We start from the raw sequence: 18,416 nt of genomic DNA, 5'->3' as shown, positions 1-18,416 counted from the left end.
AACGCGCGGCTACTCAATCCACGACTCAAACACGATCTTGACATACGCAGTGAAGTTTGGAAAAATAATGAATTTCAGCACAAGTCCAACATCACGTGAATATCGCTAAAACAGTAATCATCACCACCGCAAAATTCATACTGTAATTCTAGGGTGAGGCCCAAAAATCACCTACCGTCTCACTATTCCAAACATTCATATCCATAAACTATCCAGTGAAGCGAAATTCCTTGAATCTACACAGCCAAACTGTCACTTTAATAACATCCACTATCTCATCCCACAATGTTTCCGATTTAATGATAATCTTGTCTCGTAATAAAAAATATGCTGAATGGAAATTTGTTACAACAGTTAAATAACACCAACCGTGTATTCAGAATGCCCTTCTATTCTTGAGGTCGCGTTCTATAACATTCACTATGCTGACTTTCCATAAATCGTCATTTGGATTTAACTGCCAAGAGCTACAATCTTGTATAGAAATTGTTTTTCACGGGGAGTTCTTGACTTGAAATCATAATGTGCGTCACAAAGCACTCACTTCGACTTTGACCACCATTCAACCGGTCAGTTTCTCAACGTGATTTTTACTGCCCTGAAGAGTTCCACACGACGACCAGAAATATAACACTTTCGCCTGATCATTATTAAATATTAATTCGACACACGCACTGAAAATTTTATTGGGACAAACAAATTCCATCTACAACGTTAATACAAAAATAGAGACAGACCTGTAAGTAGTCATCTTGGAGATTCCGGCTAAATTTAGCCAGCTGACCTCGGATTTAGCCCCTCATGTTGACAGAATACATCATCTTCTTATAGATTACTTAAAATATACATAGATTTTACACTCGCTATTGATTAACAACACAAATGACACGCTTTCCTCGCTTAACTCATACGACAAACTTACCTCTCTGCGGTCGACTGCGACTGTCTCTCAGAACTCTGTCCTCGTTCCCCTAACAATAACAGGTGTTCCAAAGATAACGAAACCAGACCTGTCTCTGACTAGTCTCCAAACCTCCCTTGACAATTTCAAACACACACAAAGAGAGGATGATACCCTCACCATGAAGCTTGGTGGTGCAATGTCCTAATTCCACATCCTCTGGACCAATTTTCTTGAAATTTATTCCACAAATTCAGACAGAATTATAATTTACTATGGTGTTAATTTTATATTTGTCCCATACTTGCAACGGGAGTAATAAATTTATTTCTGACATGTAATTTCGCGGGCTCTCTTCAGAGATGACCTCGGTACGTGTCAAAAATCCGCGAGTATGGATGGCAACTTTCCTCCAGGCTTAATTGCATTTAAATCCACCCTGTGGATTCTGCCTTCGTGTAGTGTTTATTAATAATTTCGATCCTTTATTCCTGGATTAACCATGTCGCCAAAAACTCTCGTTGTGAACGATTTTCCAAAATGGCTAAATTAGTCAGTACTCGATATCAACCGAAGTGTCCCGGCATTTCACGAGAGGGTGGTTCGCTCGTCACGGTGAGTTCTGTTCCCACGGAGAAGCGAGACTCTCGAAATAAAACATAGCTACTCTCAAAAAAGTTATTTGTAGCTGAAATAAATGTCTGCAATTATTTTTCATCGTAGAATTATGGGTTTAATATATCACCAAGAGGTCCGGCTCCGTGGCTAAATGGTTAGCGACCGAGCTCTATAGCTGCAGTCGCTTAAGTACGGCCAGTATCCAGTAATCGGGAGATAGTGGGTTCGAGTCCCACTGTCGGCAGCCCTGAAGATAGTTTTCCGTGGTTTCCCATTTTCACACCAGGCAAGGGGCTGTACCTTAATTAAGGCCACGGCCGCTTCCTTCCACTTCCTAGGCCTTTCCTATCCCATCGTCGCCATAAAACATATCTGTGTCGGTGCGACGTAAAGCAAATAGCCAAAAAAAATGGTTAGCGCGGTGGCCTTTGGCTACAGGGGTGCCGGGTTCGATTCCCGTCAGGTTCGGGAATTTAAACCATAATTGGTTAATTTCGCTGGCGAGGGGGCTGGGTGTATGTGTCGTCTTCATCATCATTTCATCCTCATTACGACACGCAGGTCGCCTACGGGTGTCAAATTGAAAGACCTGCATCTGGCAAGGTGAATTTCATTTTTATCACCAAGAGGATGATTATATTGATGAAATGTCGTATGGCTTTTAGTGCCGGGATATCCCAGGACGGGTTCGGCTCACCAGGTGCAGGTCTTTCTATTTGACTCCCGTAGGGGACCTGCGCGTCGTGATCAAATGATGATGAAGACAACTCATACACCCAGCCCCCTGTCAGGGAAAGTAAAAAATGATGGTCAAAATTCCCGACCCTGCCGGGAATCGAACCCGGGACCTCTGTGACCAAAGGCCAGCACGCTAACCATTTAGCCATGGAGCCGGACTATTATATTGATGATACATGATAAGATAAGAAGTCTATCTGTAGGCCTAAGTAACGATACAGTAGCTTACTATTCATTCTGTTCCCATAATAATAGCACACTTTTTTTTTCCACGTCATATTTTCATCTGTTTATTCATTCATCTGACTTACGTGGTATTATTAAACCCTTCTTTCATTTCTTATCCTCCAGCGTGGTTTAGGGTTTGGTCTATTAGCATATTATCCAGCCACTGATTTTAGGGACTGGAAAGGGTGCTTTCAACCTCAGATAACGTAAGAGAAATAAAACCCACCAGCGAAGTGACTCAGACCGTGGAGCACTGGCCTTTGGTATTTGAAGGTGCTCAAATAAGTACATCAGTCTCGCACCGATATAATTTCTGCGGAACAAAATACCGGCACCTCAGCGTCTTCGTAAACCGTAGAAGTAGTTAGTGGAGTGTAAACCCAATAATATTATTATTAAAAATAAAATCTTAATCTCAGATATTGTCTATCCGTAGTTTCTCTCCTCAACTCGAAGCAAATGGCGGCATGGTAGCAGGTACTTAGAATACGATCCGCGGTCTTGTTTTTCGAGTTCTAGTCCCAGTTAGCCATAAAGGCACAAATGAGACATCACACCGACACAGTTATATCAGACAAAAACTTCACACTCTCTAAGAGCACGGGGTAGGTGATCACAATGTTCCATGTTCCCATATATAATGCAACAAAAGCCATGTCGATAACATGTTGTTGTTCTGTTTATTTTAGAGAGGCAAAATCCTGCACAACTGAGCTGAGGCTAAAGGCGAATATTTTCAACATGGCTATGCTCCATTACAAAATCACTGAGAAGGAGTTCTGGAATTTTAACGACCCACTGTTTGATGCTGAAAATGATTGGCTGAGGACGTTTTTGTCTCACGGGTACAATTATGATTTACATTTTCTCAGAACTCTGGGAAACACATCTCTTCAAGAACTGAAAATAGTTAACAATGTACATGTCACGGACGAAGTTTTTCTCGGAGAAATGCCACACTTGAGGAAATTTCATTTCCAGGATGGGTACTTGAGCTCTTTTAACAGCGGTAAGTTAATTTTATTTTTGATTAACAACTGTCTTTGATGAGTTCATTTTATATAGACTACAGAATAACACCGACAATGCTTACTATGTAGAAAGTGGAACTGATCATTTTCAAGAGAATCATATCCGGAATGCATAGTATGGGCGCTGTGTGGCGTTTTTTTTTGGCGTTCTAATAGTTATGCAACCCATTAGTCATCAGCGCAAATCGAATAGATTAACTGCGCCTGAGCAATATCACTCCACAGTCCAAGGGATTTGCTTGGAGATCGTTTGGAATGTATTCTCTCCTGCAGTGACGTTGTGAGGGCCGATGACCTTCGATGTTAGGCCCCTTAAAACAACAAGCACAAGCAGTATCGTTGTTGACAACCGTAAGGCATGTATCAGTCAGTGGCGTAAGCTGGGATCAAGACGTGGGCTACCACTAGACTTAGGCTACCCCCTTTCGATTGTTGGTTTACTGAACGTCAAACCTTAAACATTTTGAGCTGCAGCCAATAGCCAACACAGAAGCCTGTTGTGTTGTCAAGGCCGCTTCGTAAGCTACTGCCCTGGTCCCTGCTACTGTCAATATTCAACGCCTGATCAGTGCAGATGGTAGTCTAAGGTTTAGCAAATTAAAGTCCGGCTATGTGACTAAATGGATATAATGCTTGCATTTGGTCCGATGGCCGCAGTTCAGTTCTCAGAATTAAACCCCTCGTATTCTTAATTCCCCTGGCTTGAGGACTGGGTGTATTTATGACATCTTCGCCATTCATTTTATCCTCATTAGATCACCATCAAGCCTACACAGATGTCGTGTAATATTATTATTATTATTATTATTATTATTATTATTATTATTATTATTAGTATTATAAAATAAATAATAATCGTATGGCCTCAGCTACCGTGTGCAGACATTTCAATTTGACGCCATCTGGCTTTCTGCTTGTCAATTTCGACGTTCCGTTTTACTCTAGGCCTATTAGATGGCAGACCGAGTAAATCGAAACTATCTTGGGCGTCCATGGCTGAGATTTAATTAATATTGCCGGGTAAACACCAAATGTGTCACCAGTGATCTTTTACTTGCCGACATCGTACAACATGGAGCGTCGAATGGACGTTTTTCCACCTTTCAAAAATCCGACTGCCTCTGCTGGGTTTGAACCCGCTATCTTTGGATCCGGAGGCCGCCACTCTACCACTGATCCACAGAGGCAGCTTATTGTTATTGTTATTCTTCTTCTTCTTCTTAGTCTATTATTATTTTTAAATTAAAATTTTGGATTTTACAGCATTATCAGCGGCCATCGTTCACTGGTTTCTTAGCTTCTTCGGGAGATCAGTGGTGGTGTCCGACCCATGATCACGGCTCGATTCCAGTCAACAAAAGAGAGTACTAAACTTAAAAGATTGCATTTCATTTTAGCACATCTGCCGTTACCTACCTATAAAAAGAAAATTATAATACTCCTACAACAGCAGTCCTGCAGTATCATGTAAACGGGAGTGAAATACCAGCACTCTGTCATCTAAATAATTCAGAAGTTTGAGGGAAGTATATACGATAAGGAACACATTGTGACTTCCCTCTTGGTGAACAATCATTGAACGAGAAATGCAACCATGCAAGCTAAGGGCGCCAATCTTTAAGTTGATGACTTAAAGATAAAAATTTATAATCAAGCTTGGACGGACTCTTATCACAGGGATGGGGTGACAGTGCACTAATCATTAAGCAGGAGAATTAGAAATCAAAAGGCTAATTAAGGCAGATTGATTAAAGTGAACTAGGAAAATACTATTTATTATATTGAATATAAATGACGACGGTTTAACGAGAACTGAATTTAAAATAGGAAATGAATTTAACAAAAAATTGAATGACTCTACTTCGCGAAAACTTGCAATATTTTTAACTCGCTTGCTCACCATGTAGTCTTGTTCTGCTGGTCCTTGGAAAGCTTCCATCCTTGTAGCTGGAACATCACCGGTCGTCTTTGAGATATCTTCATCTGCAGCTAAGTACCATTCCTGCCTTGCAAATTGCATCAACCACTAATTGGATGATGGCTTTGAAACTATCACTCCCTGTTATGCTCTATCCCATATATTGGAGATGGGCCCTAAGTCATAGTTAGAAAAACCTCCTTGGGTTATGTGGAGAGGATACTCAATTAATAATCCTTCCAACTTTACTGAAAATGTGCACTGAAGTTTCATTTCTATCTAGTTTAATACTACCTATTGTCTTAGACTGGTATAAACTGGTCTAATACAGAGCTGTTCGTACTTCCTGATGAGAGTGGCTATACATCCATCATTCAGAAATTCCTAAGTACCACGTCGTGGTAACGAAGTAATTAATGTAGAAGTGATAAACTATCACACTAGTCCACTATGGTACAACAACCATAAGACAAGTTATCAGACCTAAAGCGAAATACAAGATAGAAGAATAATCAAGAATCCAGAAGAACCAAGAAGATTAATAATGATGCCAAGAGCTCCAACACGCCCTTTTATAACCTTTTCTGGCTCTAATTACAGGTCGCTACACGTGGTCCAATCAGTTGACACGTCTCTCCCCACTCCAGATATTAGAGTTGATGGGTCCCAACCAAGATATCAACTGTTCTTCTATTAGCCCTTTCACTCAGTATCCATGGCAACATGACGCTCCTTTGAAAATATAGGCGGTGATCAGTTTGAATTATTCTGGTCGAAATACAGTAGTTGTCGTTACAACGCTTGAACACGTGCTCGCTTTTCCCAGAATTTGATGTCTAAATTTGTCCTTCCTTCTTCCTCAGTGATGTGGCAAGATAGAGGAAAATCTACTGCAAGTTAAATTTAAACGAATGTGGCAAGAATCTAAGTTAATATTAGGATGTTCAGCCCTCGTTTACAAGTCGTAGTTACAAAGTAATGAAATGATAGTGAGCAAACGATCAACCATGAATTATAATAAAATTACATACCAAGATAAATATCATGACGTTAAATTCCTGAATTAATTACACATAATAAAATTAGCATAATTACACTGTGACGTCTGGAATGTTACAACATGGTTGATAGTAGTGGCGATCCGACGGACCGAAGCCTAGCACGTCTATCCTGGCATTCCCCGCACCTACCTTGCACACACCAGCAGACGTACGAGGGAGACCGAGGGGAGAGGGACCCAGAGCCTGGGCTGCAAGATCATTCTCCGCTGCCTTGCTCTCGGAAATGCGTGCGACGTTTTTTCTCATTGCTTTCCAAGTTGTGTAAATGGACTATTGTGTCAGATGCTTTAGATTTCCATCGTTGATAGCCCTCAGGATACGCCACTGGTATCAGTACACAATTACGGAAATGACCGATATGCTCCTTGCGTACAGCAAAACGGATGACAGTGGCAGATCCACTGCACGATTGTATGCGAAAAAGTTTCTCAATATAAATACAACTTGTACGCTCGCAGCCATTGAGAGAAGACTAAGAGAATCCAGGAAGGTTGAAGTACCAGTAGCGTACCGGTACCGGTAGGTATTTTCCACTTGGAGTTTTTCCCACATTTGTAGCTTGTAAAGCTACCAATACAGTAATGTTATATTTAGACATAAGGTGAGCCTTCTGAATACCATATCAATTGGGGATAGTTTCCTAGTTGTACTTCCCCTTAAAACAATTCATTATTACCGCCTCATACTGTAACAATTCTGCATTTCTGTTCTGTGGTTAGGTGTCAAAATACGGCGTGGGTTGCTTGGCTCGAACACTTGACTTGAAGAGAACGTGTTGTAGAGGTGTGACGAGAACCCGTCTTTTGTTTTTTGTTTTTGCTAGTTGTTTTACGTCGCACCGACACAGATAGGTCTTATGGCGACGATGGGACAGGGAAGGGCTAGGAGTGGGAAGGAATTAAGGTACAGCCCCGGCATTTGCCTGGTGTGAAAACCATCTTCAGGGCTGCCGACAGTGGGGTTCGAACCTACTATCTCCCGAATACTGGATACTGACTGCACTTAAGCAACTGCAGCTATCGAGCTCGGTGGAAGAACCCGTCTTAAACGGTAGTGAAGTAGCAGGCACATGTCGAGCAAATGTGTGGCGTGTTTTAACCACGATTCATTCATACTATCTACAGAGCCCAGGCATAAGCTCGAGAGGACTTCCTACGACCAGTTAAGTCGCGCGATGGTATTTACAGCGCTGTAAACTTCAGCTAAAATCTTGACCTCGGTGTTATTTACCGACGAATGCAGTTTTACAATTCAAGTAGAGAAAAGAAAGAGTTCCACCTATTCAATACACTTTTATTAATAATGTAAATACTTAAAACATTATGGTACTAGTTTCTACCTCCATTGAGGCCATCTTCAGCTATGAGAACAGTAAAACTGACTAGTCAAAGACATGAATATACTGGGTGTATCATAACTACACCGACAAAGAAATAAATAATAATAATCATGGATGCTCTTCGTGTTATGTTAAAAACGATGGTACAATCGGATTGGCAGAGAAAATTTTTCTTTTCGAGAAAATTAGGTTACATTGTGACTTACGGGGGGCGCAATTTAAATTGACGAACTTGCCGTACTTGCTATGCCAGAGAGCCAGCCGCTGCTGCTTGTTGCTGTGCGTCAGAGGAGGGAAAGGAAGGGAATGGAAGGGAAGGGAAGGGAGGGGAAGTGGGAGATATAGGTAATGTGCTACACACCACACATCCTGAACAGAGTCCAAAGGTCACTACTTTTTTTACAATTTGTTTTACGTCGCACCGACACAGATAGGTCTTATGGCGACAATGGGATAGGAATGGCCTAGGAATGGGAAGGAAGCGGCCGCAACCTTAATTAAGGTACATCCTCAGCATTTGCCTGGTGTGAAAATGAAAAACCACGGAAAATCATCTTCATGACTACCGACAGTGGGGTTCGAACCGACTATCTCCCGGATGCAAGCTCACAGCTGCGCACCGCTAACCACATGGCCAACTCATCCGGTACGGTCACTACTACACAATTTTGAACAATGAATTGAAGTTGCACGAGGGCATATTGAACGTCTACTGTAATCAAACCATTGGGTGTATTGTTTCCTACATTTAGTATTTCATTCTATTTACAATGTTGCGAGTGGAGGAATACACAATGGTGGAGCGGTAGTGTTGCATCTTCGAGCATGTTAAATAAGAAAGAATGTTACTGTGACCAACAGACGAGAGGAGAAACGGTCTGGTGCATTCCTTGACTGACAAGTGTGTCTTAATTACTGTGTGTTCTTGTACTGCATGTGCAGTTGCTGCTGTTTAATAAATGAACTCTGGAAATTACCTGTAAGAGACAAGGGCAATTCTGTGCGAGTCGAATGAAGAAACTTGTGCATTTGTGCGGAGCATTATCTCTGTCTCCATCATACACTCCACATTCCCTCCCTCCGCTTCTCTTCCCTGAACCATAGCAGCAGTTTGTGCTCTGGCATAGCAAATACAGCGAGTTCTTCAATTTGAATCGTGGCCTGGAAGTATCAAAGTAACCTCATTTTCTCAAAGAGAAATTTTTTTTCTGCAAATCTGATTGTGCCATCGTTTTTAACATAACACTAAGCGCATCCCTGATTTTTTTGTCAGTATACTTCTAATAATAATAATAATAATAATAATAATAATAATAATAATAATAATGGTGTGTGGCATCCGGAGAGGCCTGATGCAGGTCTTTCAATTCGACACCGTATTAGCAACCTGCGCATCTGTGAGAATGGGGCCCTACCTCAAAATCAAAATCACTTTATTTACAAATGAGGTGTCTACCTCGGTGGCAAATGGTACACCAAAATACATTATTATCATGCACTAAATTTTTAAATTAACAAGAGAAGAAGACATTTTCCTAGAATACAGTATTATACAAGTTACACCAACAATTTTTCTAACACAGCTCATCCTTAATAAATGTATATTATCTAAAAATTTCTAGTCATATCTTCTGTACTTACAAACATAATCAACTCATATACAGTATGTGGAATTACTTCCATAATACTATACAACTGCTATAAGATTAAAATTTACATGGCATTTATTTATTTATTTATTTATTTATTTATTTATTTATTTATTTATTTATTTATTTATTTATTTATTTATTTATTTATTTTTACCCATTTTGGAACTGAAGAAGCACAATGACCTGCTGTGTCTTAAACAGAGCCCCTTTTGCTGCAGCCTTTCAGAGTTCCTGAAGGGCCTTCACAGCTACTATAGTGGTCCCAGGGCCCTCAAAGTCCCCACTGAACTTCACCCCTACAGGCAGTCCCATACTTTGGCTGTCCAATCTCCATAGGCCAGGCGATGGAATTAATTTATTCTTTATTTACAATAACCTACATGGGTCAGATTTCTGTAACATTTCATTTCTTTTCTCTGTTGCTGTTTGTCCTATTCTTTAATATCTATACAGATTTTGGAAAAGAATCAAACAGTACCCCTGATAAACTGTTACACTCCTTCACACCCTTCCCAATGAATGAAAATTTACCCCAATCGCTTCTGCTAAAATCCCTTTTAATTTTATACTTGTGGTCATCCCTGCCGACATAATAATTTACCAGCTGAAGCCTCTCACGGATTTCTTCCCATGCTTCCTCTCCTGTATAGGCTCTATATAAACCTATAAGTCTAGTTTTCTCCATTCTCTTACATAAAGTTTCCCACCCAAGTTTCTCTAACATTTCTGATACACTACTTTTTCTCCTGAAATCCCCTGTTACAAATCTTGCTACTTTCCTCTGCACACCATCTATTTCTTTTATTGGGTATTCCTGGTGAGGATCCCAAACACTGTTTGCATATTCCAATAATGGACAAACCATACTTAAGTAAATTTTCTCTTTTAATTCTTTGTTGCATCCTTTAAGTAGCCTCATTTTGACACGTAACAATCTGTATGCTTTCCCAACAACGACATCAACATGACCCTTCCAGTGCAAATTACTTTCAAATCTCACACCTAAGTATTTGCACTTGCCATATTTTGGGACAGTTACCTCATTCAAAGTATACTTACATTCAGTCTTGAAGCTCCTGTTTGTAAATGTTTTAACAGTTAATTTGCCTCCATTAACCTTCATATTGTTGGATACTGTCAAGCTTCCTTTGTAATTCTGAACAATCGTCAATGTTATTTATTTTCATCTGCATACAATCTTATTTTTGATGTTATATTGTTCCCTAAATTGTTTGCATAAATTAAGAAAAGTAATGGACTGATTATACTACCCTGTGCAATTCCCTTCCTGTAATACATTATTTCGTACTTTGACTTTCTGAACTCTTGAATTTAGAAATGTTCTTATCCAATGTATAACCCTTATGGCCAATCCTATTCCCTCCAATTTCTTTAATAATATTCCAAGTTCCACTCTGTGAAAGGCTTTGGAAAGGTCTATGGCTATGCAATCCAACTGGTCTCCTGAATCCAGCTGATCTGATATGTCCTGGTGAAATCCCACCAGTTGTACCTCACAAGAAAATTTCTTTCTAAATCCATACTGGCTCTTTATGAACCAATTTTGTACTCCTATGTACTTAGTTATTAAACTCTCCAGTATTTTACAAACTACACTGGTCAGGCTGATTGGTCTGTAGATCTCAGGTTTCCTTTTATCACCCTTTCCTTTATAAATTGGTATTATTATAGATTCCTTCCATTCCTTTGGATTACACTATTATTTATGACATAGTCAGAGAGAAATTTTAAATAAGGCACTATGTTCCACCCCATTGTCTTTAATACCTCCCCAGTAATATGATCACTCCCTGCTGCTTTTCCTTGTTGAAGCAGTTGGATCTCTGAAAATATCCTCATTTGTGAATGAGAAGCTTCTTGTTTCCGTATGTGTCTCCACTCTCTATCTACTGTTTTGGTTTCCAACTCCTGACAACCTTCTACTGAATCTCTGAATAGATTTGTTTTTTCAGTATCAGTATGTGTTCACACTGTTCTCCCACCATTGTGGGAATTTGGATTTGTTTTTCCCTTTTGATTCCTAATATATGAATACAGCTTTTTCCATTTCCCTTTATGGTCATTACCCTCTTGAAGTATGCCATTCATGTAATTTTATTTTTTTTCCTTTTTCACTCTAGTAAGTTCCCTCATTAGCTGTTTTCTAGTTTCTCTACTCTCCCTACCCTCTTTGATTTTCGTGTTTATTATTCAACGTTCTACTTTAGATGAAATCTAGTGCTGAAAACATCACAAACACCTAGCCCCTGGGCCATAAGAATTAACTAATGAAAGTTAAAATCCCCGACTCGACCAGGAATCAAACCCAGGACCCCTTGAACCAAAGACCAGCATGCTAACCATTTATGATACACTCTGTATAGGCCTACAGTAAATGAGTGTTAAAAATTGAGTACTGTTGTAAAAATTTGAAGATTAAAATTCACAATCCTGATTAAGACACATTATCTAGTTGAGAAGTTGCGTCAAAGTACCATTCTAGAAATATGAAATAAAGTTTTCACAATTTTGGCTTGTGGTTGAAAATAGTGAGCACAAAATCATACAGTTGAACAGTTACTTCATAACAACATAACTTGTGGTATTTGATTATTTTGTATTTGATTAAAGTGAAACAATATCCACTGGGGACGTCTTAATATAGTTCATTGGAGTACATGAGAAGATGTACTAGAGTCTTTGACCAATCAGTTTTATGGTTCTCATGGCTGAGGATGTCCTCAATGTAGGTTGAAACTAGTACTATACTGTTTTAAGCATTTACACTATTAATGAAAGTGTTCTGAAACCCTTCCTTTTCTCTACTTTTGTAATTGTCTTTCAATATGAATCATTATGAAAATCATAGCTTAGAATGCACTTTTACTCGAGGCAGCATTATGAACACATGCATGCGTGGGCAGACAAAATTCCACAATGCAGAAGCTAGTAGGACATCCTAATCAGGTATATAAAAGCAGGCTAGCCTCAAAGAGTGTGGTTGTGCCACTGTTGAGTGTTGTGCAGTGAGTAGTCAGTTATGATTCATGAGCTGAGTAGTTGATTGTGCAAGTTATCGATATTGTCTAGAGTCGAGCCAAGTGTACAGCAGTTGTGTGTCGTGATAAGCGACAGATGTTCGTTTGAACCTGACTTCATGGAACTGTTGTGTGAAGTGATTGTGGTGCGTGTGGAGGAGAGTGAAAGCTGTCAGTCAAAATTACAGAGGATCGTCCATTTCAGATAAAGACTGCCAGCCAAAGACCCTCTCTAAGGACAAGATAATTTTGTAAATAGCCAATAATTATTAGTGATATATTGTTCTTTATAGTCAAGTATAAATTTGTGTGTGTGTGTGTGTTTGTGTGTACTGATTGAGTCATCCTCTATTAAATAAGTTAAATAAAACAATCAGTGTTTCATTCATATCAAAAGTGATGTCAAAATATTGAATAGACCTCATGTGTAACACATCATTATAATCGGCATGAATCGGCAGACCGGATACTACATGTTGTGATCATTGTCAGGAGCATTCCAGAATATCTGTGTTTAATAAGTATGCACACATGTAAATCATTAGGTTTCCTCTTGTGGTAATTTATTGCATCCTAATTGAGAACAGATGCCACATGAAAATGGAGGATCAGTTGAATGCACTCTTTGAGATGATGTAGAAGAAGAAGAAGAAGAAGAAGAAGAAGAAGAAGAAGAAGAAGAAGAAGAAGAAGAAGAAGATGGAAGGAGGCCAGATGACGATGTAGGCAGAGATAGCAAAAGTGGAAGACAAACTTTAAGAAAGAATTAACACAGTACAACTTGAGGTTGATGAGAAAATAAATAAGGTTGATCAAAATTTTAATGCTACTTGCCAGGACCTGCAGAAAGAAGTCATCCAGCTATGTTATAACATAGGAGATGGGACCTATGCAGAGTACAGAGTACAGTACAGAGTTTGACCAAGGTGAAGCCACTAATATTTGACAGGAAGGTGCTACCTGCAGCAGTTTAAGCCAGCCTGTTCTGCTAACCTTTGGAATGAAAAGAACAAAGTTACAGCCCTTGTTGTGGCTCTGAGAGGGGACGTCCTCAATGTCCTACAGACAATACCAGAAGGCTCTCGGAGCATTTACACCATGCTACTAGACCAGTTGGATGCCCAATACAGAGATCGCCACTTCCAACAGGCCTACCAGACACAGCTTCGGACCAGGACTCGGAGGAGTATGGAGACACACTAAGAGTTTGAGACAGATATCGTCCATTTTGTCTGCCTGGCCTGCCTGTCAGTACCAGAAGAGTTCCTCGAGCAGCAGGGTAGGCAGACTTTCATAGATGGACTACGCGACCTGGGTACCCAACAGGCCTCGCCTATCACAAGACTCTCAGAGACACACTCGGTCACACAGTGCCAATATCATGCAGTAGCTTCAAATCCAAAATTATGATTAATAGAAAAATGACATATACGTGAGGTTCGATTTGATTTTGTGAGATCAGTTATTAACATTCATTGTTGTGTATAATTGTGTGTGTGTGTGTGTGTGCGTGTGTGTGTGTGTGTGTGTTTGTGTACTGATTCAGTCATCCTACATTAAATTACTTCAATAATTTTATTTTATTTTAAACCATATCGTTACTGATCAGACTAAGGAATTTTTGTCTTGATTATCGGATGAGGTGCTACTATGGGTTTGTCAGGTAATTTGACTGCAATTCAAGAAGCTCCAGTGCACCTTTGTGGAAATAGACAAGACTCCTGTATCACGAGAGGAGGACCTTATTATACAAATCAACATTGCAACTGAAATAATGAGCACATTACCACATGTCTTTTATCATGTGCACCATACTCTGCACTGCTGATATTGGTTGTGAAATCAAGTTGAGGGTCAACAATTCAAATGTATTTCATAATTTAATTCACGGTATGGTGCTCTTGTTGGTTTAGTGGATTTTCCTGAAAAAATGTGGATGCATCATTGTCATATTTAGCCTTATATGGAGTTTACCACCCAATTAGGGCTGCACTTTCAAGCAACCTAACTCTAAGGAGAGATCCTCCTGGAAGCTGCACTGGTCTCTATGACTGATGACTTCTGCAAGAGAATAGCTCCATTCAAGAAGGACTTGAACTTGCCTCTGGATCCTGGGATAAGTGGACCCTCCCAGGCCCATCACCATATCATAGACGACTTTACAGAATTTTGATGCCCTCAAGTGCTTAAACCATGCATTTCAAGACATTTCCTGAAAAATAATAGTTTGCTGTCTCATTCAACATAGTAAGCATTGATGGTGTTATTTTGAATCACCCTGAGTAAACTTCCAATCTATGTTCATTTACAAGTTATTGTTCTCAGTAGTAATAATTAATTATGTATAACAGTGAGGTAAGTAATTAATACTCAGTGATTTCAACTAATTTTATATTAATTCATAAGTTATTTTGAATTCAAAGTACATCTTTTCCTTTCATAACTTCCCTGTGAATAAAGATATGGAAACCGACCGACCGACCGACCGACTGACTGACTTTACCCATGATCCGGTAAGCCTTCAGTCTATATGGACTGACCTCTCTTATAAAGGTGGAGGGATGCCAATTTTACTGCACCGATAGATGGAGCTGTTGTAACATTGCTGTCTTGTGGTTTTCAGCTCTGGAAGTGATATTTTATTCATATACAGAAATTCTTCCTTCTAATTGAAGTTGCAGAAAGGACTTTCTATCTCCAGGTGTAATAATTAGGTTCATCTAGGAAATGCCATGCTCATATTCGGCAGTAGAAATGGGAATACTGTTGATAGTGTTCATTAACTGCAATAGTGCAGCAGGCAATTTTCCAATGTTTGTTTTAAGCCACAATAAAATTGAAGTCCTAAAAGTATACTGGAATATATTCCGGGCTGTTCCAGCCACAAGAAAGCCCTACTTAAGAGTATTTTCTTCCTACATTAAAATTATTTGTTTTGAATTAGTCTTATATATGGCTGTGACAGTTTTATGCATTATTAACCTATGAAATACTGTATGTACAAAACAAAATACCTCAACATATGTTCCAAATATGTTAAATCAAAATTACAAAAATGTCTAAAAGATGCTTTTCTTGAGCACCAAAGGTAGTAAATAAAAGTAATTTAAAACAAATTACAATATAAAAAATTATGTCACATTAGATTGTGGTGCAAACGCCAATCAAGGTGCAAAGCACAGTATGTTACAAGGTATTTCTCCATATTCTCAGGAGACAGGTTCATTGGTGGTTGAAAAGTATGTTCTTGTACAGTGAAAATGATCGCTTGACATCGCAGGAGGTCACTTTGCATACTTCAGAACATGGATATGGCTGGAAGTGATGTCTTTTGGAGTATCTCGTGACTCTCTATTGAGAATCTGGCTAACAGTAAACAGACTGGTACAACCCAGATTTCCCTCGAGAAGTGACTGAAAATTTTTAGTTGATTTCTTTACCAATTCATCTGCAAACAGCATTCAGTGTATTTTTCATACCACAGATGATGTCAATTGATTCCATGAGCAATAGTCAACAAGTTTCCAACTTCTCGATGTTTCCAAGAATCCAGTAAAAGTTAGATTTGATATATGCAACATCACATGCAATTTTAGGATTCTGCAAGATTTTCAATGAATTAGTCATCAATGATCTGCATTTAGGGCTATCACCCAGGTGGCAGATTCCCAACTAATTGTTTACCTAGCCTTTCCTTAAATATTTATTTGGAAATTTATTGAACATTTCCCTTGATAAATTATTCAAATCCCTTACTCCTCATCCTAAAAATGAATATTTGCCCCAATTAGTCCTCTTGAATTCCAACTTTATCTTCATATTATGATCTTCCCTACTTTTAAAAGCTCCACTAAAGCTTATTCACCTACTAATGTCATTCCATGCCATTTCTTCCCCTGACAGCTCAAAACATACCACTTACTTCTTGCAAATTGTAAAAAAATTGTGTTGATTATACTCCTAGTCAATCTCTCTATATAAAATAACTTGTCCTGACTGACTGACTGACTGACTGATTCATCATCACAGAGCCAAAACTACTGGACATAAAGAAATGAAATTTTGGGTATACATTCATATTAACATGTAGGTGCTTGCTAAGGGAGGATTTTTGGATATCCCATCGCTAAGGGGGTGGAAAGGGGGGTGAATATTTAAAATGAGGATATCTATATCTCAAAAACTTAAACGTTTACAGATGTAAAAATTGGTGTTTTCAATCTCCTTTAAAAATAATGAAACACGTATTTTTTTTGTTTTCAGAAAATCCCTTTCAAGGGGGGTGAAAAATGGGGGAAGAGGGGTTGAACCCTTTTATGAGGAGACTTATATCTCCAAAACTGAAGATGTTACAGACATGAAAATTGAAATCTGGAATCTCCTTTGAAAATAAAGAAACATGTATTTTCGTGTTTTTGGATAATCCGATGAATAGGGGGTGAACAGGGGTTACAAATGGGCTGAATTTTTCAAAAGACTATATATCTGCAAATTATCTCAGATACGTAACATATTGCATATTTGAAAACTGGCATTTGGAATTTCCTGTAAAAGTTAAGAAACATAAATATATTTTTGGAAAATCCACGTGAGGGGAACTGAAAACGAGGGTGAATTTTAAAAATTAGCTTATCTACAGTATATCTCAAAAACTTAACATGTTGCAGACGTGAAAACTGGTATTTGGAATCTCCTTTAAAAATAAGGAAACACGTATTCTTTGGTTTTTGGAAAAGAACCTTAACGTGGGGGTAGGGTGGGGCGTGAAAGGAATGAAACATTAGTTGAAGTATTTGTATGAGAATATATACATACCAAAAAATCTAAAGATGTTAAAAATGTGAAAACTGGTATTTGGAATCTGCTTTAAAAATAAGGAAACACGCAAACGCGCATTTGCGGGGTGGAGAAATCAAATTGGTAGATAGAGATTAAAACGGAGATGAATTCCTTTTACGAGAATACATATATCTCAGAAACTGAAGATGTTACAGAAGTGATAATTGGTGTCTGGAAGCTCTTTTAAATAAATGAGTACTGTTCGTTTTTGGAAAATTCACTTGAGTGGGGAGTGTGAAAGGAAGTAAAAAATTGAATACTTTTTCTCAAGAAACTTAAAATCTCACAACTGAAGGTTACAAACATAGAAATAGGTATTTGGAATCTCCTTTAAAAGTAAACATGCATTTTTGGGTGAGGGAAAAACAACATAACGGACGGGGGTGGAGTGATAAAGGAGTTGAATTCCTTTCATGAGGATACTTATATCTGTAAAACTGAAGATATTACAGACATGAAAATTTGCATTTGGAACTTTCTTTCAAAGTAAAGAAACATGCACCGTAATCTTTTGTCTTTGGGAAATCCAGTTATGGGGGGTGAATTAATTGGAAAATTAGTAAATGCTTTGTATGAGGATATTTAGTCTCAAAAACTAAAGATGCTACAGACGTGAAAATTAGTATTTGGAATCTCCTTTAAAAATAAACTCACATTTTGCTGGGGGGAATCAACTTGGGGGCAGGGGTGGGGGTGGTGAAAGAGGAGCTTAATTTCTTTTTATGAGGGTACATAAATCTCAAAACTGAAGATGTTACAGTCGTGATAATTGGCATTTGGAAGCTCTGTCATAAACAAAGAAACAAGTTTTTTGGTTTTTGGAAAATTCACTTAAGGGGGGAGGGTGAAAGGAAATGAGAAAAATTTAATTCTGTTTATGTAGAAACTATTATCTCAAAATCTTAAGGTTGTACACGTGAAACTTTTTATTTGGAATCACCATAAAAAAAGCAACACACATTTTTGGTGGTGGGGGAAATCAACTTAATGGGCTGGGGTGAAAAAGGAGTTGAATTATTTTTATGAGGATACTTATATCTCAAAATGAAGATG

At 38.7% G+C, this 18,416-nt stretch overlaps 1 protein-coding gene across 4 annotated transcripts in view; it reads left to right on the top strand.

The window, feature by feature from the left end:
- The window catches only part of LOC136867355 (leucine-rich repeat transmembrane neuronal protein 4), a 143,908-nt gene that overhangs the window by 89,435 nt on the left and 36,057 nt on the right, over positions 1–18,416 (top strand). For all 4 annotated transcript variants that reach the window (XM_067144551.2, XM_067144543.2, XM_067144535.2 and 1 more), the window contains exon 2: positions 3,175–3,494. In XM_067144551.2, coding sequence (XP_067000652.2) covers positions 3,175–3,494 — 320 coding nt within the window. The remainder of the gene's footprint in view (positions 1–3,174; positions 3,495–18,416) is intronic.

This window comes from Anabrus simplex, chromosome 1, assembly GCF_040414725.1.
Source record: "Anabrus simplex isolate iqAnaSimp1 chromosome 1, ASM4041472v1, whole genome shotgun sequence".
Taxonomy (NCBI): domain Eukaryota; kingdom Metazoa; phylum Arthropoda; class Insecta; order Orthoptera; family Tettigoniidae; genus Anabrus; species Anabrus simplex.
The sequence above is the reverse complement of the archived record's forward strand: the minus strand, read 5'-3'. Positions and strand labels throughout refer to the sequence as shown.